General features: G+C 37.0%; 1 protein-coding gene across 9 annotated transcripts in view; it reads left to right on the plus strand.

Moving 5' to 3' along the window:
• The window catches only part of LOC134141985 (sodium channel protein type 2 subunit alpha), a 55,870-nt gene extending 39,268 nt beyond the window's left edge, over positions 1–16,602 (plus strand). For all 9 annotated transcript variants that reach the window (XM_062578640.1, XM_062578642.1, XM_062578647.1 and 6 more), the window contains 8 exons: positions 150–323; positions 2,426–2,548; positions 8,430–8,711; positions 10,341–10,394; positions 11,606–11,743; positions 12,865–12,969; positions 14,019–14,289; positions 15,407–16,602. In XM_062578640.1, coding sequence (XP_062434624.1) covers positions 150–323; positions 2,426–2,548; positions 8,430–8,711; positions 10,341–10,394; positions 11,606–11,743; positions 12,865–12,969; positions 14,019–14,289; positions 15,407–16,602 — 2,343 coding nt within the window. The remainder of the gene's footprint in view (positions 1–149; positions 324–2,425; positions 2,549–8,429; positions 8,712–10,340; positions 10,395–11,605; positions 11,744–12,864; positions 12,970–14,018; positions 14,290–15,406) is intronic.
• Positions 16,603–25,517: the final 8,915 nt, after the last annotated feature.

Here is a 25,517-nt window from a genome sequence, read left to right on the forward strand (position 1 = left end):
AAGTTACGCTTGAGGGAAGGATATATAGCTTATCATTACATGTACCTTTCCAATTCAAATTCTTTCTTGGCTACTCTATCTTCCATTGCAAATTCCGAATCCATTTAATTATGTCTTTGAATATATCTTTGAAAATCTTTTTTTTGCAGGCATTTGAAGATATATATATAGAACAACGTAAAACTATCAAGACCATGCTGGAATATGCTGACAAAGTTTTCACTTACATCTTCATTCTGGAAATGCTTTTAAAATGGGTGGCTTATGGCTTTCAAACATATTTCACTAATGCATGGTGCTGGCTGGACTTCTTGATTGTTGATGTATGTATTCTTTTTCATATCCTGTACTATAGGCTGTAAAAATCAGAATATTTTTAAGGTAAACTTTCTATTCCATCCAATGGGAACTCTGTTCTAAAACTGTTGCAATACAGTTTATAATTCTGCTTCGAAGACAAAATTTGCATAGATATATTTATTACTGTAGAGATGTTTTGCTGATTATCTGTAGTTTTACGATACTTTAATGCTTAATTTAAATGATACCTTTTAATATTTTTTTGCTGTATGCAAAGGATGCTGTTCATCTTTAGTTTTTACTGCATATGGAATTTGAATATTTCAAAGCAATTTCTTTTAAGATTTCTAACATTTTAATCAATTACTGTAAATGTCCTATCACTTAGTCAATGTAATCAGAAAGGAAAATGCTGTGAGGAACTCTCAGTTCCATTGTACTACACAGTACTCTGGGAGTTTTCACTGCATCATGTGGGGACCTTAAAGAAGCACTTGGAGCACTGGAGAGGAGCACTAGTAGGGTGGGTACTCAAATCACTTTCAAAAGGCTGCGCCAACAAGGAGAGCAGTGGCATAACTTCAAGCCTACATGCTCACAGTATTGGGTAGCAAAAGTGGAAGTCTACAGATCTTCAGCTGTATAACAAACATTCATTTCCCTTCCGTCCCTAATAGCCTAACTACATCTATATGTGCTAATAGGGCACCTTTAAGTTCTGCGTATGTAATTCACGTGGAATGCAAGGTAAGGATGTGTCTTGAATTAACTCATTGAATTCACTCATGTTCGCTCATTGTGATAAGCAGCAGAGTTCTACAGAAATCACAATACATTATTCATCTCCCTCAGAATGCAGTGATATGACCATGAAGTCTTTACTACACAGAGTTTGGAAAGTGTAGTAACTTGTATCCCCACCAACATTGGTGTTTCTATCATAAAAAGTGGCTATATGCACACCTCGTATTCTGTAGTTGAGTCTGTACCCTGCTGAAGTTACTGGCTCAGTAATGAGATTGCATAAATCATCATGATCAGGGAGTTTACAGAGACATGATGAATAATATACTTCATACTGTCATTTTATGTTTATTGCATTTTTAACAAATTTGATAGTTTGTGGTTTAGTTACTTCTGCGAACTTTATGAAAAACTTTGTCTTAGTTTTTCATGACAACCTTACTCTAATGGATTTTTTTCATGGAAAAAAGTTAATCTCTGAAGCACTTTTTGGTTTTTTAGTGTTTAGCCAGGGGATAGAGACAACCAAGCAGAAAGATTAATTCGGAAGTGAGAGAAATAAGAGAGAACAGAAAGGCTGGAAGGGAGGGGTATTAAATGCTCGGTAGTGGAAGATATTGTATTATGTTTTTATTAGGGCCGCTCCTTCCCAATGGTTCATTATAAATACATTTATATGGATTATTGATGAAAGATAATTGTATTATTTATTTTATAGCTAGTCTAGTATATTTTCTCATCTGCCTGCAGACCAAGCATTGTATAAGCCAGAATTGATGAAGTGGTTAAAGGAGTTACAGGGATTGTAGTGAAGTGTGAATATGCCTAACAATGAAGCTCCTACTATTGTCTAACAAACAATTGTTTATCAGTCTTGATTAGTCTGGTTAAATCTGAACAGCACTGGTAGCTATGGCTGTTGAATAAAAATTTATAGGTTGTAAATAGTTGCATTCACAAAAGATCAGGTCTGAATGTGAGTTTTGAGAGCTTTGACATTCTCATCAAGTTTTGAAGGTACTAGGGAAAGGAAAGTCCCATCCTAAACTGACCATTCCAATTCACCCAACTTTGGGGAGTTTTCTTTTTGCATGAGACTTCAGTTTTTCTTTAAATACATCAAATGACAACTGGTTTATGTGTGAATTTAGAAGGTATTTTTATACCATTCTGCCAACGTGATTTCATCAACAGGTACCTACAATGTACTTCTGTTCTACTTTGTCTGACTTAAAGGATATTTCTGCATTATAGAAGGATGCCTGGAGAAAGAGGTCCAGCCTTGAATCTTCTTGAGAAGTTCAGGGTACATATCATTCCCACCATATGCATATGGATATACAAGATGAATGAGCAATATTGCCTTTCTGTTTTTGTGTAGGTCTCTTTGGTTAGCTTAACAGCTAATGCCTTGGGCTACTCAGAACTTGGTGCCATTAAATCCCTTAGGACACTAAGAGCTTTGAGACCTCTAAGAGCCTTGTCGCGATTTGAAGGGATGAGGGTAAGATGCAATGAAAGAATCTGAAATAATGCATGCATACACAGTAAAAATGCATGCAGAATAATTAATGACAAATCCATGCAGAAATGCTACACTCGCATCCTCTATATTTTACATTTATCACTAACATATAAGCAAAAGGCTTCATCTGCTTATATGAATGCATGTGTTACTGCACGCATTGTTAAACTTAGATTCCTTGACTTTTCAGCCAATTTCATATTTTCCTGGAAGGCCCAAGGAATTATCAACTGCATGGATCTATGCTGTGTTAATGCAAAACTGAATTTATCCCATATAATTAAATCCTGCTATAGACAGAACAGTTTAAAAAAGCAATACTTCCTCATACAAATGTGTGATATATGCCAAGTGTATATTTCATATAAAATGCATAGTCTATCAAAAATCTATTAACATATTATTCTATTAATATTATTTGGCAGTTTTTATTGCAAGTTAAAGGGTTTATTATGAACTCATATGTTAATAAGTAAATTGGCAGTGTTTAAATGCCTTCTCTCTTTCAGATTAGATGACTATTCCATTCTATTTGAGACAATGTTTCTAGTGTATCAGATGCAGCTGGTATTTTGTTCTGTGACTTCTGGCTTAAATTGGCTGCAGATTGCTTTCCATATTGATTTTAAAATGTTGATTTTAATCTGTAGAGCACTAAGTGGCCTGAAAACATATCAGAAGATTTTTCGCTGACAGAGTTGGATAGATTTGAGAAGTTACTGTCCGTAGCTGTTTGTTATCATCATACTGGTTTCCGTATCTGAAAGTCTGAATTGCCCAGCTGGGCTCTATCAGTCTACTTCAATGCAAAGTCAGATTGATTAGTTTAAATCACTTCTTTAGTGCACTGAAATGGACAAAGACTTTACATAATCTATGACATGAAAGCTCTAGAAACATTTCTCTTAGGGGCAGTAGTCAGCAGCTGGGGCTGGTAGATGTTTCTAGCAACCACAAGACAAGGACTGACTTAAGCCTTCGGAGTCTATCTATCTGCCTGCGGCGTATTGCCGTAGGACTATTGGGCAGATGCACTTGAGCTGAAAAACTATTATTATAATTAAAAAGGATCCAGGTGTGAGCTCCCTACTGGAATCACTGCGCCTTGGCAGCCCAGGTTACATGGTTAGTAGTAACCTTTTAAGCTGACTAGTTAAGACTATTTGGTGAGTTTCTGGAGAAAATGCAATGTTGTATATATATGACAATTAATAGACTTTAACCAAAAAAAAGAAACACTCTTTGATGAAAGCTAAACAATTTAAATAGAAAATACCACTTCCTTGCCTCCAAGGAATCTTAAGAGTCTCACAGGCCCTTTCTTCATGGGCTGCCAGGCTATTCTGCATTTCCTTGGTAAACTACCACATCTCTTATTAGCAAGTTTGGAACAATAGATAAGTGAATTGTAGTCCAGCTGGGGAACAGGGCCATAGAGAAGGCCGAGACTATGGAATACTCAATCCATGAAAATATTTCTGTAACCAAACTTTCGGATAATGGCCAAGAAGACATCTTTTTGGCCCAAATTATTAAGCTTTTTTTCCTCCAAATTATTAAACTTGCTTTTGGAGTGTGTTTTCTGCCAACAAATCTCAGTTTTCTGCAGAAAGCAGATACTTCCAAATTTGAAAAATGTATTTCAGTCAACCTCCCCCCCATTTTCATGAAAATAATTTTAATAGAAATGTCTCGGTGACCATTTAACAAACTTTAGTAAAGTTAGCGATCTATTTACTAATTGTCTTTATCCAAGAGTTATCTCTAAACTAAGTGAGATTGATTTGCATGTTTGATTACTGCTCTTTTTCTTGTTGAATAGCTACAGGAAAGGTCTGTTAAAGTTTTATACAAATATTTGTCAAACAAAATCTATTTCATAGCTCTGCACCACCATAACTGTGAAGATCCCTTTAAAAAATAATGTGGCCTTCTTCGTACGTACAGATAATATATTTATACCCCACTATGTAACAAAACTTCATATTCTTTGCACTTTTTCTATCTGAAAATCGGACTATAGAACACTTCACCATCTTTGAGAGATTCTGAATGCTTTGTGAGCTTTCATAGTTCCTTCCATAAAGCTCTCCTTCTTCCCAACAGCATTTTTGGAGAAATTGGAGAGTCTGGAGCTGTCTATGACAAAGTTTGCATATTCGGATCATGTCTGACAGCCCTATAATCATTCACTGTTCTAAGAAGCTCTGCATATTTTCTCTTCTGATGTGACGTACTTGTTTTCACATTTAAAGAGAAAGTAAAGATTTCATAAGTTTCATAAGTCTTAGCAATATTTGTCAAAATGTTTCCTGTGTTTAGACTGGCTAAAGCATACACTTATTCTTAATTTTAAAAAAATCCTTCAGAACCATGTTGAAGCAAATTTGAAACCTTAGGTTTTAGGAAACTTCAGACATAAGACCATGTAAAACCTCAATAATAACTGAATATAAAGCACATTATTCTTTCTTTTTTAAAAAACTAGAGTGATGAACAAAAAACTGAATACAAAATATTACAGATTATATATGTGCAAATACAAAATATTACAGATTATATATGTGCAGTAAATTCCTTAAGTGATAATTTAATGTGGCAAGGAGAAAAAAAAAGTTCACTTCCTATCGTGAAAGTTTACAGGTAATTTTGAATCCTGTAACTTCTGTGTTGGTATAAACTTTACGTAGTGATTTGATCCTGACCTGCTAACTGTATCTCTTTGTAAAACACCTAGAGAGTTCTGACTTTAGCAAAAAACATAATAGGAAGCCATAGGTGAAGTTAGATAACTTCATACTATGTATAAGATGCAGATTTCTATTAGTTAGGCAATTAACCATTTGAATAACTTTTCTATGGATATAATGAGTTTTGCATTATTTTAAGGCATTAATTTCAAGCTTAATATATTTAAGGATATGCTAGCCCAAATTGATGAAGAAATTAATACAAGGAAATTCTAAGGCCTGGTATATGGAAATTCAAGATACGTGTTCATAACATAATCCTTTTGCTGTTTAAAATCTATAAATTGAAAATATGACAATGTAGTGTAGTTTACTATTTGCACGGGCACTTATAATTACTTCCAGTGAGTATTATGCTTCTTATATATGTGCAAGAAATTCCATTCTACACATTTTAAATTTTTAGCCTGCCTGCTGTACCATTCCTTAAAATCTGGATTTGTTGCTCCTTCCCCCCTGCCCTGGACTCATAAGTCATAGAAAACATTTCCCCAATGGAAAGCATGTGGTGTTTCCCCAGCATCTTCTCACCACTACTACTGCTAGTGAAAGTAAACTTTCATTTGCAGTTGGGACTTCGTGAAAGTAGCCTGTGGGAGTATAACTAAGAATTATGCTGAGACACGATCCAGCTATGCTCTCTCCCAATTACTCCTGTATGGTGCTAGTCCCATACTATCTTTTCCTAACCAGTAAAGGGCACTTTATAATCTTTTTCTAATACTGTCCCCACTTCGACTAGCTGTATGTTACAGTCAGGCCTGGCCCTCTCTTCTCTAAGCCCTACCACCAATGGAAGCCAGGAGGTGTCTAGATCACTGTTTTCCTTGATGTTCTGTCTTCAAATGATTCATATTACAAACTGGTCTTGTTATAGCTTCAGGACTTAGATTAAAAAGAGAAGAAGTAGGTCAACTGTAGAAATGCTGCAATTATGGAAAGAATAACGTGACTGGACCAGCAGCTGTAAGAGAAAGACTTGTCGGGTGTAATGAGACTCAAAGCTTGAGGAAAAATATCTTCACTTCAGTAACTATCCCTTTGTTTCTCAATAATTATTTCTGATGGATGATAGTATTACATTTAAGAAATCTAGATACATTTTTAAGTAGAAGAATCAAGATAAACTTAAGTTAAAATGTTCTCTTAAATACTACCTTTTTTCAAAAATATTACGGAATATGTGGATGTTGGCAAAAAATGCTGTATCCATTTATTATTGCAGTCAAGTTTCCCACTAAAATCAATGGATTCACATATTTCATGTTTAAATTATTTGAACATTCATATTAAACTGATAATTTGTTTAGGTCAAACTATTCCTCTGTCCGTGGCCTTCCACAGTCATGTCATCAACAAAGGTGAGCGTACAGGCTGATCAACATAAGACAGCACTGTGGAAATACTCAGGATTTACCCATTAGTCAGGGAATCCTCTCTGCCCTGCTGAGCAATGAAATGCTGTATTATTTTTGCTTACTGATCTATAATAGGTATCGCTAGAGATTTTAGTATGATTAATGAACTACTTTTGAGTTTTTAAGTTCCCCTATTAAAAATCAACATTTTTTAACAATATGTGAATTTTTTTTCTGATTTTGACATATAAATGTTGGATTTAAAGGCATTTGGGCAAAAAACAAATCTGCACTGAAGGATGGAGAAAATTTGTCCCATTCTGTGCATTTAGAGTCATAATTTGTGTTGAAAGGAACCTCATCTGGTCCAACTTCTAAATTTAACATAACAATTTTATTGAAGACATACGAGATCTCGAATATTGTCCAAAGTATGTAGCACCCCAAAAAGGTATTGTTTTGATAGGAATGGATCCATCAAAGTGCAAGAAGTATTTTTTCTTTCCTTCATGGTGGTGATATTCATCATGTATTCTAACATTCAAAGCTTTTTTTTCTATTATATAAAAAGCCAGTGAGTGAGAGAGAATCTGTCTGGATGACTAGTTTAACAAGTAATTAAATGTATGGAACCTATTAATTGTGGATATAATCTTAATGCCAAAATGTCTTACAGACTTAAGCTACATATTTGTATTTCAAATAGAAACAGATAAGATAGTGTGCAAGAAGATCTGTTGTAGTATGTACATCATATAAACTAAACGAATTGTAAATAATCACATCTATGTAATACCTAATGTCCTGCATTTTAAAACAAAATCTTCATTAGGTTATAAGGATATGATTCAATTACCTTTGCAAAACTGATATTGGTGATCCTTAGTTATTAGAGTGTTTATTAGTAATCTTATTACAAACAAGTTTTAAAATAGGAGATAACTTTCTTGCAGTTCATCAATTTCATCATTAAATAAAACATTCTCATTCATAATGGACCTGCTTTCTCCCCAACTTTTTTATTTGATTTTGACATGTTTTTAATCATCATTCATCGTACATTAACGTATTCTGTATTTTTCTTTCCCAAAGTCTGATTTCCTCCCCCAAAATCTGCAAGTTAAATCAAGTGTCCTTGTTCTTGGAGTCTTATTTGCCACTTGTCTGAGCAGCTTTTGCTCAGCTGCCACTAGCAGCTTTTATGTGTTTGGATACTTAGCCAATTTCCTGGCTTGAATATATGTCTGCCTTTCTATTTTATATATAACCATCCAAATCAACATGCACACATCCCTTAATTTTCTATTATTTAAAAGAGGTTTCAAAATTACTTTCAATTAAAAATGTGCTCAGTAATATTAATTTGGACTGTTTCTCCAGTAAACATATAGTAGAAACAATTTTGTTGTGTTTGATGCAATCAGTTATTAGAAGAATACATAAAAATACATATATGGTTTTGCAGACTTACATAAAGTAAATAGTTTAAAAAGAAGAATTAAATAATACTGTTTTTCTGCTTTTCTCAGAATTCTTTTCCTATTCTTTTTTCATTTTTAAAGCCACCATTTGTTATTATGTGTATGGTTATCTTTCTTCTATACCTGTTTTCTTACTTGTTATTCTCAACAAATCAAAAAGCATAATACAGATGTTAAAATAGAGTGTTATATTTAAATCTGATAAAACATATGTAATATACTGGGGCCTCTGTTCTTACCCTGTGTCTCCTTGGTTTCATTTGTACAATAGGTGGTTGTGAATGCCCTCCTAGGAGCAATTCCATCCATTATGAATGTGCTTCTTGTTTGCCTTATATTCTGGCTGATCTTCAGTATCATGGGAGTAAATTTGTTTGCTGGAAAATTTTACTACTGTGTTAACACTACAACTGATGAGAGATTTGATATCAGCCAAATCAACAACCATAGCCAATGTGAGGAGCTCATAAAAAACAATGAAACTGCTCGATGGAAGAATGTGAAGGTTAACTTTGATAACGTAGGCCTTGGCTATCTGTCACTGCTTCAAGTAGTAAGTCACTATTTCTGTTTCTATATTTCTGTTGTTTAATTGCAACAGTCAAAGTTATTTTAAGAAATCATTTAGATTAGATCATTAGATTTTTCTGGTTTGCAATTATGCTTATAAAAATCCTTACACAGAAATGTGGAGTACATGTTTTAAAAACACAGAATCACATATGTGTTTGTGCATGGGGGGGGTGTATGTATTTATGTAGGTATGCATTATGTAAAGAAATTTCAAATAAGCAGAAATGCATATTTAACATATATAAAGTGTATTTGTGAACTTCTCTTCAAATATGTATATCTGCCTTGCATCTCTATTCAACTGATTATACTAACTCCTATGTTGGAAGTCAAGTTTGGTAATCGGGAAAATTATAAAAAGTATATAGCCAAAGTAATATACCTATGCACCAAATAAAAGGCAAAAATAAATTGTAGAAAGAAACTGAGCAGATCAATGTCAGCAGTACAGAATTCTTGTGAGGATAGAAAGAATCCTATTTAGAAGATTAGTTCATGAGATGTGAACTTCAGGGGTACTGGGAATGTTTGGTGCTTTCAGTACACGCACAACTGAGATCAAATCTTTAACACTGAGACATTCTATTCATTTTTATTAATACTTGTATCCCTGTTTTCAAAGCTTTTCCAAAATGTTCTCTCTCATGTTAGTGAAATCCTTATATTTCACAAGATGCTGACATAAAACCACCATATGCAAACATGCCTGCCGCAGGCAAGGTACTTTTTCCTTCTTTCTTGAAGATCCTAAGAATCCTGAGAATTCATACATTCAGAATTGCAGATATTTCCCATATCTTTCTGATTTTTAGAGTTATAATATATTCTTTCCAGCTGAGATATCATTTGTTAACTTCTTTCCCTCCACAAGGCTGGTATTTTAGGGAAGCACTTCATCATAACTGATAAGCTAGTTTTTCCTGTATTATCGTTTAATTAATTAATTAATTAATTGTGACAGATTAGTTGTCATGGGCACTGGTAAAATAATAATTCCTGGTCTAGAGTTAGGTTAATTGGAGGTTGGACTAGATGATCTCCAGAGGTCCCTTCCAACCTTACTGATTCTATGATTCTAATTCCTGTGAACTAGAAAGGTAAATAATTTTGAGCTCTTGTTCAGGAACTATAGAGTATCACTGCAACTGTTGAAAAATGTCATGCCTTTGAGCCAAGAACTGGTGATGGCTTAAAGTGTGGGATAAATCCTTGACTTCACAGAAGTAATATATACAGTAGAGGCTATAAAGACTATGATAAAAGAAAATAACCTAATTCAAACCCAATTCAACTTAGCTGCTTTGAGTCTACATCAAATACACCTACTCTGCTCTAAGAAAGAAAATAACTTTTATATCCAGTATTACTCATAGTGGATAAAAGTTTTTAATAGATGTTGTGTCCTCCGTAGTAAAATATTAGACATTGCTTGTAATTCTCACATATGAATAAAAAATACACTAGAAGGCAAGAATCACCTATTAATATTGTACCATACTGGTGTTTATTATGAGCCATCAAGACATTTTGTCTTCAGCTCTTAAACAGTGTTTCTGACAAGCCATTTTCCAGGAGAAGCGTAAGATAAACACAACTGTTCCGTTTATAGGCTACATTTAAAGGATGGATGGATATCATGTATGCAGCTGTGGATTCTCGTAATGTAAGTATACTCTCTTAACTCTATCTGTTTTGACTGTATGAGCTCCAAGATTCAAGAATGTAATTTTAACATCTTTCAAAAGTAATAGTAAAAATGAGAGAACAAGGAGTTATTATAGTTAGAGCAAATGGAGACCATAGTAAAAATACAAGAGACAAAGAAAGCAGAAGCGCAAGCTAAAGCATTCCACTTTCTCGGTGGTATAGTTGGACCAAAATTCCACAGCAGTGCAATACTCTATTGACATGGAACGTGTTTTCCTCCTATCGTTATGTGCCTTGAGGTATTACACCTGTAAATAGGACCTGATAGCTTAGAGATGATTGTAACTGATTTATTTTTTTAAGGTTTATACTTTCACTAAGCCTTGCAGGCAGCTTGGCTTCTTTCCTCAGGGCAAGGAGGAAATCCTATTCTCAACTCAGTCTGTACATTTTCTTACCTTTTTGCCTTCCCCTTCTTCCCTAGGTACAAGTTATGCTCTAGCTGTAAGTAGAGAACTGAATAAAATATACCAGTAACACCCTAGCTCTTCAGTAAGCTATGCTCACAGAGGGAGACCTGTTTTAGTGTAATAAATGTGCATAGCTATACCAAAAAAGTATGCTTACTCTGACATGGTTTGGATGCCTCCCTTTAGACAGCCTATGCCCATTAAGCTGTGAAGGATGTGTGCTGTAACCTTACCAAAGCATACTTTGAGTTAAAACTCAGGTTAAAGCGAGGGTCAGCTGCAGAGAAACTCTGCCAGAGCAGTGAGATATAAAACAATACGAGCAGAAGTTATACAAAAGTGGCAACTCATGGTACAAATAGTAAAATCCAGGGCAGTTTACTGAGCACCCATAGCAATGAAAGCACCACAAACCCATGTTAGGGCCTTCCCATGAGATATATGGGAAAATTCACACCTTTAAGAGCTGTTTTTTCATACTGTCCATTTGGACAAATGGTACTATGCTAGTTGAAATCAATTGTGTCGTCAGTATTTTTTTCTACACTCAAATAGGCCAGTTACATTTTCTAAATGAAAGATCAAATTCTATAGCAGAGTCCTTTGTCAAGATTGTAAATTCAGAGATTGCACAATAGTGGAATATGTGTGACCTTGAAGCAAAGATCAGAGTGACAAAGCCCTAAATTTTACCCAGCAGATGTCTGATTCCGTGTTCACAGTTAAAATAAGGCTTAGTATCTGTGCATTTTTGCAGGTCTTGGATCAGCCTAAGTATGAAGATAACCTGTACATGTATCTTTACTTTGTCATCTTTATCATCTTTGGATCATTCTTTACCTTGAACCTTTTCATTGGTGTCATCATAGACAATTTCAACCAGCAGAAAAAGAAGATAAGTACTTCATCATTATTTAGAAAAGAAAGCTAAAAATGCTTCTTTTGGGTCCCCACACAGTGATTTCATTATTAAAAATATATTTTCATATTTTATGATAAATTTACCTGTGCCCTATGTAGTACATACATTAAATTATTAAAACCATACAGTTTGGTATGATGAGAGGTTGGTGGACAATGACACTCTAAATCTGTCCATGTATAATGAAACACTTGTGTGAAGATGTGAATTTGGCACTGGAGTCTTTTAACAGAATCGTAAAAAGGTTATCCATTGAAATAGCTAAATGTAGCTTTAAAAATTCTTATCTAGGTTGCCTTTATAACTCAGAGCTCATCAGTGCTGGTTTTGAACCCCAATAATAAACACTGTGTTATCTTTATTTGTACTCTCTTTAGTGTTAGTATTTTGTCAGCACTTCATCCAAAATATCAATACTTTAGCTGCAGAACTTAACTAAAGTATAGTAACAGAAAAAGTTATTACAGTAGTGGAAGTGCTGCTGAATCCAACTGCTTCCTTTAGAAATTGTTTGAGATGGAGAGATGCTTTTTTTTTTCCTACGCATTCTAAGCAGTAATTTCAGGATCTCCCACTTTAAGTTCCCAAAACTGGGACAGGAAGAGCATGTGAAATCTGATTATCTGGATCCCTTCTAGTTTTCCTTTGGCATTATAGTTATCAATACTGAAAATTTTCCAAAATTTATTGTAGGGGAGAAACGAGTGAAAGGGATTGGAATAGTTTATCAAATTGTGTCTCAGAAAAACTGAAGGACTTTAGTAGAAAAAAGAAGAAACATCTTGCTTACCTGAAAGCTCCCATCCTCTGCAATTCCTCTCTCCCCAGTGAATACCAGAGGTCCATCACAAAAATTCCAAGTTCAAGAGCGTCTCAGTAAATATCTTAAACATTTAGAATGGAAGGTGTAAAGCAATCCTTCTGCTTCCCATGTACTAATAATCACAACAAAACAAGATTTTTATGTCTGTCCTAACTTTTTCTACAGATGAAAATGTGAATAAGAGTGATAATTATTACTGCTCTATATTTCTGGTTATAAGTAATTAAGGCAAGATATGTGATTGTAACCAGTTTTTGTTTGATTGCTTTACTTTGGAGGTCAAGACATTTTTATGACAGAAGAACAGAAGAAATACTACAATGCAATGAAAAAATTGGGTTCAAAGAAACCACAAAAACCTATACCTCGACCAGCAGTAAGAATGAAAATCTTGTATTTTATTTTTACATTTATTTAATAATTGGACTCCTTTAACTAAGCTGTAGGCTGAATTAAATTGTAATCTGAAAGAACGAGTGATATAAGACAAGCTTCACCCATTCAAAATCCAATTTTCTTGTCTTTCCTAGTCTGCTTGAAAATGGAGGACTTCCATTTCCTTTTTTTCTTCATTTTCTCTCTGCTGATGTTAATGACATTTTACATGGTATTTTTTTCAAATCACTAGTTTAACTAGAACAATCAATTGTGAGCCTTAGGGTACGGTCTTTTTCAATAGCCAAGAAAGGTTCTCTGAAACTGCTGTATAAAGGCAACTCACTATATTATTGCCTGGAATAGAAGTCCTTCTCGTCTCTCTCACTCCTGTCCTGCTATATGCATCCCTACAACAGCTTGCTGCCCTGAGCAGTGCTACCTGTGTGCTATGGAGCAAGGTTTGGCCTGGGGCAGAACATGATTCCAGTTCTGCAGTTCCAGTTCTGCCTGTGAAACCTCATGGAGGCAGTTCAGTGGCCAGTGCAGCCCTCAGTAATTTCTCTGTAGATGAGAAATGGAAGACAGATTTTTTTAAGGGTTGTTTTGGTAGCATGGGGATTACTGAAGTCTGGGCTTGAAAACTTTATACGTTTTCTGGCAAATGAAGTGCTATTAACTCTTCAGCTTGCCTGCCAACACCCCCCCTCCTTTTCTTATTTCAAAGTTTGCCAAGCTAAACATTCATTTAATAGTCTGTTTTACAGAAGCTTTCAGTGAACTGGTTTGAGATGGCAAAGTCTTCTCTGCAACTTTATAAAATGCACCATGTTTTTAAGTCTTCCCTTTAATGCTTGTAAATACAATAATTGCATGCCTATTTGATTTCTGTTTACATATACAATCTGGAAAATTCATACAAATGGAAGAGTTCATGGAAGACATGAAATCATTTTCATGTACAGCTAGCTACAAGATTCAGTTAATTTGTAACAATTTGGAAAAAGAAATTCTACCAATGCATATCAAAATGACTTTTTTTCCCCACAGAACAAATTCCAAGGGATGGTCTTTGATTTTGTAACAAAACAAGCATTTGATATCAGTATCATGATACTTATCTGCCTCAACATGGTCACAATGATGGTAGAAACAGATGACCAGAGTGAAGATATGGAAAACATTTTATACTGGATTAACTTGGTGTTTATTGTACTTTTCACTGGAGAATGTGTCCTGAAATTGATTTCACTTCGCCATTACTACTTTACTATAGGCTGGAATATTTTTGATTTTGTGGTTGTCATTCTCTCCATAGTAGGTAAGAGCACTTCATTTTCACGAAAGAGCTAATTCAGTGGAAACTGAACTTTATTTTTGAAATTTAAAGTCTATTTGCATTTGGGTTCAACGTTGTCACTAGAATGTCTGACTTCAGGTTTTTTTTGTCTTCTGATTTCATATTATCTATAAAATAACTGAACAGCATGGAGAATTTTTACGAATAGGTTTCTTATCCTCTCACTTTTCCATTAGTTGAAATCAGACCTTTGTTCTGAGTTCAGTAGAAATTCCATAGCACCTTAGCAGAGGTACAAATCAATAAATGAAGGGCAGTTTTGACACTTGCCTAAATCCAAGATCAAAATCTGAGTGGGACTGTTCTTAGGCTAACACGCTAGGTAGCATGTTAGGATGCCAGACAGCAGTGTAAAACCTCTGGCTTACTTCGAAGCTGTATTTGCCAAGGACAGGTCTTACAGCTGAGCTAAGGTGAGCAAATGGAGAAGCAGAGCTGAAGCACACGTAGTAATGAATATATGGCTCCACTAATCCTTCCTTTATCTAGAACAGGAAATTGGAAAGAAGTTTCCAAGTAGTATCAGTTTATTTACATTTGAAATTGCTGTGGCATTATTACTAAATTTGTGGTCATGTTATTTCATATGTGATTAACAAGTTACAGTTCTCTTCAAATCTGTGTATTTTTTTTGAATACTGTACCATGATGGTTACATGGTAATTTAATGCTGTAATATCTTTCTTCAGATTGAGATTATTATTAAATAGAAAGATATTCTTCTGATCTCAGCATTTGCTAATCTACACTACAGTAATTACCAGTTTGTCTTAAAAAGCTTGCCTTGTATATGTGAGTGTGTCTGTATAGATAGTCATACAATTAATACATAGAAACATCTTTGGTGCACTTTTTCATTACTCTGCAAACTGCTTCAGAAATTCTGTTGGGATTTATGGATTTCCATAGCATACCAAAGTTTAAAATTTTTTTTAAAAACAACTTAAAGGCTGGAAGTCAAATTTCTAAAGTCTGTTCAAATTCTTCTAAAAGATCTGCAGTGTTTGTAGAATAAATCTTTAGCAGTGGCTTCGAAAAGTAATAATATTCTTTACTAATTTAACTTGTTTTTCAACAGGCATGTTCTTAGCTGAGATGATTGAGAAATATTTTGTATCCCCCACACTATTCAGAGTCATTCGACTTGCCAGAATAGGTCGAATCCTGCGTCTCATTAAGGGCGCTAAGGGCATCCGCACTCTGCTTTTTGCTTTGATGATGTCTCTTCCCGCTTTGTTCAACATCGGTCTGCTGCTGTTCCTGGTCATGTTTATCTATGCCATATTTGGAATGTCCAACTTTGCTTATGTCAAGAGAGAGGTTGGGATTGATGACATGTTCAATTTTGAAACGTTCGGCAACAGCATGATCTGTCTCTTCCAAATTACCACATCTGCTGGCTGGGATGGTTTGCTAGCCCCAATTCTCAACAGCGGGGAACCAGACTGTGACCCTCATAAGGATCATCCAGGCAGCTCCGTTAAAGGAGACTGCGGCAACCCTTCTGTTGGGATTTTCTTCTTTGTCAGCTACATTATCATATCGTTCCTGGTAGTGGTGAACATGTACATTGCTGTGATTTTGGAGAACTTCAGTGTTGCTACTGAAGAAAGCGCTGAGCCCTTAAGCGAGGATGACTTTGAGATGTTCTACGAAGTCTGGGAGAAGTTTGACCCTGATGCAACACAGTTCATAGAGTTCAGCAAACTATCAGATTTTGCAGCTTCACTAGATCCTCCTCTTCTTATAGCAAAGCCAAACAAAGTCCAGCTTATTGCAATGGATCTGCCCATGGTAAGTGGTGACAGAATTCACTGCCTTGACATCTTGTTTGCTTTCACGAAGCGTGTTTTGGGGGAAAGTGGGGAGATGGATGCCCTCAGAATACAGATGGAAGATCGGTTTATGGCAGCCAATCCTTCTAAAGTCTCCTATGAACCAATTACAACTACATTAAAACGAAAACAGGAGGAGGTGTCTGCTGTCATCATTCAGCGTGCTTTCAGACGTCATCTTTTAAGGCAAAAAGTCAAGAAAGTTTCATGTATATTTAATCAGGATAAAGATAAAGATGAGGATGATCTGCCCATGAAAGAAGATATGATTATGGATAAACTAAATGAGAACTCTACTCCAGAAAAAACAGATATGACCCCATCCACCACATCCCCCCCGTCCTATGATAGTGTAACAAAGCCAGACAAAGATAAATATGAAAAAGACAAATCAGAGAAAGAAGATAAAGGTAAAGACAGCAGGGAAACTAAAAAGTAACAGAGAATTCTGTTTGTGATAAACTGTTTACAGCATGAGAAAGTCATGTATTTGTGTCACCAGGACTCCTGTAGGAGGTACATGCCAAACTGACAGTTTTTACATATATAAATATATATATAAATAATTATATATATATATATAAAAGGTCAGTGCCTATACAAGACAGTGACCCCTCCTCATCAAACTGCAACTCTGTAAAACAGGGTAACATCTTGAAAGGAGGTTGTTGTTTTTATTACCAGCTGACACTGCTGAAGGGAAGATAAAATGGCCAATCAGACTGTAGGGACCAGTTAAAAAAAGGTGCGAACCTATGAATATCTGTGTTTAACATTAAACACTCGGTAAAATAATTGTATCCACTGTTTGCATTTCAACAGCCACATTTGCCATATTTTTACAAAAATCAGTGTTGGTGAATTTATCATTTTTTAATTCACAGGTTGTTTACTATTATATGTGACTATTTTTGTAAATGGGTTTTATGTTGGGGAAGGGGGTATGAGAACCAGGTATTCTACTCTCTATAATGTACAGACAGAAGTGATTTGCATGAAGGCATGCTGCACTTGTAGTTCATGCATGGAAAAACATGACGTCGCACAAAGCAACAGAGTCTAACTACTTCCACGTTCAGGGTGGCTCTATATTTTGAGGTGCTTAATAACAGTATGAATTTAGTGTCTCATCCAGAGAAATCTTAATGTGCCTGTAAAGTCCCATAGAATCTACAGTAATAGAACAGATATTTTATTTTTTCATAAGTCATTAAACTGTAGTTGATTAAATTCTGCATAAAAAAATTACTGGGGGATGTAAAGTCCAATTTAAAGTATTCTGTAGAAACCAGCTTATCTGAACTTGGGAAACTGAATTTACCAAAACCCCACAAAACTAAATGATTATGAAGTTGTTCTGCTTCACCCTGCAGTATCGTTTAGCCATCTTCTGCTCTCAGCAAGGTTGACATTGTATGTGTTGATAAAATAATACTGTCTATGTAAATAGTTATTTTCTCCTGTGGTGCATGTTTGAGCAAACAAATAATGACCTGTGCACAGTATTTATTGCATCAAATATGTACCACAATAAGTGTAGTTTGCAAGCTTTTAACAGCTAATATGAAGTATTCTGTACCATTATAGATAGTTTGGAAGCTATCACTGATGCATGTTTATCTTGCCTTTGCTGCTGTAATTTTTCTCCTTCCACTGTTAAAAGTCTAATATGGGAAGCCATATCTCAGTGGTAAGTGAAACAAATTGTTCAATCAGTCATCATTCTTTCATGATGTCAAGCAATAGTTTGCAGCTATTTAAGAGCTTGCTTTGCATTCTAAAATTTTAAGTGACTACTGTACGGTGTATAGTCAGACTGTACAGTATACGTTGCAAACTGCTTAATCTGTTGAAAATACATGGATAGAATTTTCTAAGAAAGTATAAATATTGTAAAAATATCATTTTATTTTATTTTTCAGCATTTTGTACATAAAATAAGAAATGAGAATTATCTTCAGGTTGATGTCACTGTCACTTTTGTTACTTTCTATCCATAGCACTTTTTAATTCAAGAACTTCACAAAATAAGAAACAAAGGAGAGAATGGAGTAGCTTTAGGTTTCTGCTTTTTTATTAGTACTGTATTTTTGCACACATTTTAATGTGAAATAAGTTTCAAACTGAGTCCAAAATGCACTTGCTTCCAAATAGATATAACTTGTAATTGAAATGTGGTTGGGAAGATTTGTTTAAAATTCTAGAACTGCCTGCATCAGAAGTTTCAAGATAGTCTTTTTATTCATGAAATCTTTACCACTGTTTGTTTACATAGACTATTCTTATTCTTGTTGATTCATGCTGCACTAGAACTGTTCTAAATATAATATGGGATCCACAATGGTTTTTTTTTTTTTTTTTTTTTTTTTTCCACAGGAATTAAATAGCAAACTTGTATAATTGAGCATATCAGGACATTTTGTGTTTCTAACACAAGCAAAAATTCGATGTTTATTCCTCCTTTTACAAAAGTAATGACTTGTGTGTCAGTGAACTGCATGCAGGAAAATGCTATTACCATAAAGAACAGTAAACCACATTACAGTTGAGCCAAAAGAATAAAGACTTCATTTTTTATTGTATTTAATTGTTCTGTCTTTGTTTTCATTACTAAAAGCTATTGGCTATCAAAAGGTGCTATGAAAAAATCAATATATAAGATATTAGAAATGAAGAGTAGTGATTAAAAGTCATTATAATAGAATTGTAAAAAGTAAAATATTAAAGCTGTATAATTTCAAAAATATCTGTATTTAATTTGATTTGCACTTATTTTCTTCAGGTGATTAATCCTATTTGAAATTATTGTGCAGAAGGATAATGTTCATATACATGATGCTTAAAATCCTTTTTGATGTCAGGTATTCTGAGACAACTAGAAAAGCAGATGTTACAAAAACTAACTAGCTACAAAGCCTGCAAACCAGTATTTATATTCTCAATGATATTTTACATTTGAAGTCAAGAGTCATTTTTAGATTATAAGGAAATCTTTGTATGCTACAGAGTGTAAAATATTTATAATTGATTATTTTAAGGCATGAGGAGGTGACTGAAGTCTTTTTGATAAAGCATCAAATCCATAAGATTTTTATTTATCTTGGGGTACTGAGTGCAATTCACCATTAAAGTTTAATATTATTTTTCATACTATGAAAAATATGAAAAATAATATTAAACTTTTAGACTGCATTTACACACTGCACTTTTCACTGTAAATGAGCTGGCATATGCACTAAATGATGCACACATGCCTATGGAAGTGCTCATATCAGAATAGAGAAGATAGGCGTAGAACAAAGTACACAACACAGTAGCACAGTGGAATTGAGAAAAAAATTTGAATGAGAACAGAGATGAGATATACATTTACTGAAGTGCTATGAGATTTCAATGAGATTTCTAATATAAAACAACAGAAAGGTCATTGAGAAAGTTAGGTAAATTATCCTGTATTTTCTTTTTCTGTCCTCTGGTTGATGACCTTCAATGCTTAAAAATTCAGTACCCCCATCAACAAATTTTGTGGGGGGAGGGACGTATATAAATCAATATTGCATGTGTCAGTCTTGTTATGCAAATTACCTACCCCCTTTACAGAATCTATTATGAGGTGCTTGAAATTATGTTGGAAAAATGCATTATATTGAAGTATTTCTTACTTCTTCCCTATCTGGGCTTTCTGAACTCCAAGATGCAAAGCATCTTCTGTAAATTTGAGGAACAAGGAATTGTCATAAGGCTATCTTATGACTATGATGTGATTATCTTCTCAAAGCATTAAAGAGACTGTTCACTTACACCATTGCAAAGTGGTCTGTGATCCTGTAAAAATGCTAAAAGTGATTTTAAAAAAATAGCATTTGAGATACTAGAAGAAGAAGAACCAAATTTTTAGGTGGCAATCAGATTTGAGTGCTATCTCTAAAGAGAAATTTTGTCTGTTGTAAATTTCCAATAATGCCTTTAGGGTGGGATACAGTAAACAAAAGCCAGGAAAAATGGGCACAATCCCAAATTTCAAATACCTTATACTGTATCTCATTTATATGCAGAACAGTACCACACAAATTGCAATCCTACCCTGAATTTGTGCAGACACGTGTCTCCACCAAGTATCAGGCAGGATAACCAGACATACCTAATTGTGTATTTGATGTATAAATCCAGCTTTGGATGTGGACCCTAGACTGGGGCAAAATCTCCCAAATAGCCTTGCGCAAAATGGAGCAGTAGGACTGTTTCCTTCATCTTCTCAGAATATTCAGCCACGAGTGGTCTGTTGAGACTGTTTAATCCAGATTTGGGAAATCAGTATTATTATACTAATGCAGCACGCTCTTGGGTCACACGGTTGCAATCAGAATTTTTATCTCTGCCTACAAAAAACCCCACTTATCTAAGAAAGGGAGAGACTGGAGAAGCTGAAATTCCGTAACTTAGGTACTGAATTTACGGCTGTTTGGTTGATTTTGTGAAGAGCGAGTGCTATTAAATGCAGGTATCTACAATAGGTTTATATGAATTAGAACATTCAAAAAAAAAAATCAGTATGCTTCTTGAGATGATTTATACTTAAAATAGTATAAAAAATAAAAATACTTCAAACCTGACAAGCAATTTTTTTGCTTTTTACTCCCCCCCCCTTTTTTTTCTGTATCTGTAGATTTAGTAAAAACACATACTACCGCATTGCAAAGCGGTCATTCACAGCTTTATCCATCACCAGAAACTCACGCATTTTGCCCAGCCGATTAAGGCGGGACGGTGCTACCCGCGGCCGGACGCGATCTCCGGGCCGGGCCGGGCCCGGCCTCGGCCTCGGGGCGGGGAGAGCCCCGCTCCGCGCCGGCGGCGCTGAGGGACGTCAGCAATGAGCGCGTGAACGGCTGCATCGCGCCTCCCTCGCCGCCGCTCGTTACGCCGCCGCGCGACCAGCGCTTCGTGAGGCGCCGGGCCGCATCTCCCGCGGCGGCGGGCTGCGCCGGAGCCGGGCGGACGAGCAGCGCAGCCCAGCATGGGGCGGCCGCAGGAGGCCGTGTCCCGGGCGGGCGGCTAGCGGGAGCGCGCTGCCAGGCGGCGGTGCCCCGTGGCCCTTAGGGTCCTCCGGCGTCTCATGCTCCCGGACCAGGTAAGGGGAGCAAGGGCGGGGCGGTGAGAGCTCCCCGCGCTAGGCGGGCCGAGCGGGGGCCGAGGGCCGCCGCTTTCCCGAGGGGAGGCGGGCTGCGAGCGGGGCCCGGCGGAGCACGGGAGCATCGGGCTCGCGGGGGGCTGCACCGCTCCCCTGCACGCGGCCTTGGAGGCGCGTCAGCGGGAGCCCAGCGGCCCGCGGGGGGCGGCGGCGGCGCGAGCCCAACGGCAGGCGCGGCAGGCAGGCGCGAGCCCAACGGCAGGTGCGGCAGGGGCTAACGGCAGGCGCGGCAGGCAGGCGCGAGCCCAGCGGCAGGCGCGGCAGGCAGGCGCGAGCCCAGCGGCAGGCGCGGCAGGCAGGCGCGAGCCCAGCGGCAGGCGCGGCAGGGGCTAACGGCAGGTGCGGCAGGCAGGCGCGAGCCCAGCGGCAGGGGCTAACGGCAGGTGCGGCAGGCAGGCGCGAGCCCAGCGGCAGGCAGGCAGGGGCTAACGGCAGGTGCAGGCGGCGGCGCGAGCCCAACGGCAGGCAGGCAGGGGCTAACGGCAGGTGCAGGCGGCGGCGCGAGCCCAACGGCAGGCAGGCAGGGGCTAACGGCAGGTGCAGGCGGCGGCGCGAGCCCAACGGCAGGCAGGCAGGGGCTAACGGCAGGTGCGGCAGGCAGGCGCGAGCCGGGTGGTGTCGAGAGGCTGGCAGGCCGGAGAAGGCGGCGGCCTTCGTAGGCTGCGGAGCGGTTCGGTGTTACCCGGCCTGATGGCACGGGAAGCGCCGCCTACCGGGCTTTCTGCTAGCAGTGAAGGGATAGGTGGACGAAAGGGGGACAGGCGTTCTGTTATTTGTGTTATTTATAACTGGCACCGCAGGACTGATTAATCTAGGCGGTGTGAGTAGGCACAATGTTACTGCCTCAGTGCGGGACCTGCGAGCGCCTTGTTGCGGCTCGTTCAAGACTTGTCGTGTCACGGTCCGTGAAGCCGGCGGGCGAGGCCCTGCCTCGGGGCTCCGCGGCCACAGCTCCCGGCTGCGGGGCCTCGAAGGCCCCCGGACGCGGCTCTGCCTGTCGCGCCCGCCCATGAGGTGGCAGGTGTGTGCCACGCCACCCTCTTCGCCGCGCCGGTGGTGGCGATGCGAGGGGAGGTTGGTAGTATCTTGCATAACTATAGCTGTTTCCTGAGACAGCAGAATGAATGAGAAACATGTCGTGGGCTTTCTGTATGTTCTTACGATGTTTCTGGAGAAACTGTGTGCTGCTGCAAGATTGTACTAGTTCTGGCTTAGTTAAAGTTAACTCGAATAGCTGTACTGCTACATTCTTTTTTTTTTTTTTTTTTTTTTTTTTTTTTTTTCCCTTATGGAGGCTTCTATGTGAGAAACTCTTCAGAATCTGTTTAGCACAGCAAACTTCGGAGCAACAAAAGTTGTATGCTTTTTCTTTGCTTGAAACACCTTCTGGTCTAGGTGGACAAGAAAGGCAAACTGTTTTGGAGGAGAGTAGTTGGAGCAGACTAGTAGTGTTAAAAATGCACAAGCTGGTTCAGGATGAAGAAAGTGCTCAGTTTTCTGTATTCTTTCACTCATACAGTGAATTGGTCCACCTGATTTTGAAGTGTGAGATCATTACATTTGGGGATATGCTGAATGATTTTTTTTAATTAACTTTTTCATTTTTTTGCTGGGTTATTCTTTTATGTTTGTTTCCTGAAATCCTTAGTAATATTTAGGGATTGGAAGGGAATAACTGTGGTATATTGTAATTCTGTTACATCAGTTGTTTAATATGGATCAGCTATTATGAATTGTAATTTCAAAATAAAAACCTCCATAAAGAAGATGTAGGACAAGGTACTGGCTAGTTTGGTACTTGTAACACTGATAGCACGGTAGTAGGAGTAGCAGCTCACTCTTAACTGCAGACAGATGTTACTCTATAATCACAGAACTGATGTCATCCAATGATCTGTTTGTTCAAAATGGAGAGTGGAGTGAATGAGGCTGAACTGTGGTTTGTTTTCTTTTTTTAAATAGCTAAATTAGGTTGGAGAATTTTCTACAGATGATGGGTAGTGACTGATTTTAGAGAAACAATGGGCCAGAGAAAAGGAGAGTTGCATGTGCCTGGCAGTGGCAAAGACATCTGCCGAATGTTTATAGGAATCTGAGAAATGCAGAGCATCCTTATTCCTAAAGTAAGGACTTATCAAATATCTGTAACTTCAAGTGAAAGATCATCTGGAAAAATAAATATTTTTGTATGTCTTAATATTTCTAATACATTTAGGTGTTGTTTTGTATTAGTTACTTTCTTACTCCATAGCTGCTCTTCCTCACCAGTCATCTCTGAGGGAAAGAAATTAAAATGTTGGTATTTTTGCTGATTCCAAAAACTTCTCAAATGAGTAATGCCTCATGATTGTAAATAGAACATTTTACTTTGAAAAATACTGCATGCTGAATGGTTTCACTGTGTTGTAAGTTACTTGACTTCCCGAATCCAATTAAAAAATGTTGACAATTTTTGCAAAGTATTAATAAAGATGCAGGTATCCTCCCCCCTTGGCCACTATCCTCCTGTTTATTTTACAGCTTTTACAGATGAAAAAGTCCTGTTGCAGTTCCCTGATGAAAACAGTCTCCTTTGGAAATGACTTCCACTACTCTGAATATCCTCCATTCTGATTATCTGTCCAAGCATTTCATGAGACCTGTACAATTTGTGCTAGGGTATGCAGACTAGGTCAAAATGCAGGTGCAGTTAGGTTTTAGGTAGTAGCTGTAAATTCTTCTCCCAATAATCTGCCCAGGGAATGAAGTGAAAAGCTAATCAACACTAATTATTTTCAGTAGTAGTACGTTCTGTATAATGTGCTCTCTGATGAACAGGTATTGTTAGCTTAAAAAAAAAAAAAGCAGAATGTGTTTCCTAATTAAGTTTTGCTGAGCCATCTTAACTGACAAAGCGGTCTGCAGATCCAATTTCCACTTAGTTTCCAAGATATCTTTTCAAAGTAGTTTCTCCTGGCACAACATTTAAATAGTTATGATATTAAAATACAAATGTATTTATAATATATTGAAACACATACAAAAGCAATTTTTGCGGATATTGTTCTGTGGCATTTAAAAGCTGCTTGTGCCAGGGATCTTCTCAGTATCATTACTGTATTATAAATTAGTTCATGGCTTAGAACTCCAATAATTTTAACAGTGTTTGTGTAGTATTTGCAGTGTTATCACGACGTTTTACATCTATAAGATGATGGGTACTAAAAAGGGTACGTCTGATAATATCATGAATTCTATGTTATTACGTGGATTTTTTTTTTATCCCCTCTGTCATCCACACTTCTGGGAATTGTGTATATTCAAGTGGGAATTGCATGACTCTAGGTTAGATACTGATTTTCACTTTGGTTTGAAGTGACAACAGCCTTCTCAAAAGATTTGTCTTTCTATTTTAGTAATCAATTTTTATTTTTTACTACCTAGTGAGAACACAGATACAGAGGCCAAATGGCATTTATAACTAACCTTGAAATATTGGTTTAAACAAATGCATTATAAATACTGATTTTTATGTAGTATGTCCCATGTGCTCTTCTTCTTTGCATGTGCATGTATTTTTTGTCAAGTGCCTTACTTCCTTTTTTTTTTTTTTTTTTTTTGAAAGATTTGTTTAATGTTCTACGTATAGATGGACTGAGCAATACAAATGGTTAACTAGTGCACATATTGTACCAAGTAGGTCTGGAAAAGACATATATTCAAGTTGATGCTACATGGTATTTAATGCATTCTTAATGCAAATTTTCTTGCCCTATTCTGTAGAAATAATATATGTATGAGCACTTCTTAATGAAAATTTGCTAATATGTGTGGAAGGAAGATTTGGAAGTAAGATTTGAGGAACTGTTTTTGAAAACACTCGAGTATTTCTGATGTGAAAAGCTGGAGTACTGGTAATTTCCCAGCAGACATGTTTCTATTATAGCCTTGCTATGTCATGACTGACTTCTTTTGTAGTTCCCATGGCAACAAGGACTTTAGATCTGCAAAACAGAATGTTGTGTGTGGTTGGGGGAGGTATAAATTTTCTTTGTAACAGAAGAAGTGTTGATCCATGGAAGGAGCTGATCAGGCACCCTGGTTTGTTTTTTCATTAATAATCTGTGTTCTGCCTATAAGCTTACATGTAAATATGAATTTCTGTTTGACAGAAATAAGATTGC

The sequence above is a fragment of the Rhea pennata genome, chromosome 6 (assembly GCF_028389875.1).
Source record: "Rhea pennata isolate bPtePen1 chromosome 6, bPtePen1.pri, whole genome shotgun sequence".
In the NCBI taxonomy this organism is placed as follows: Eukaryota; Metazoa; Chordata; class Aves; order Rheiformes; family Rheidae; genus Rhea; species Rhea pennata.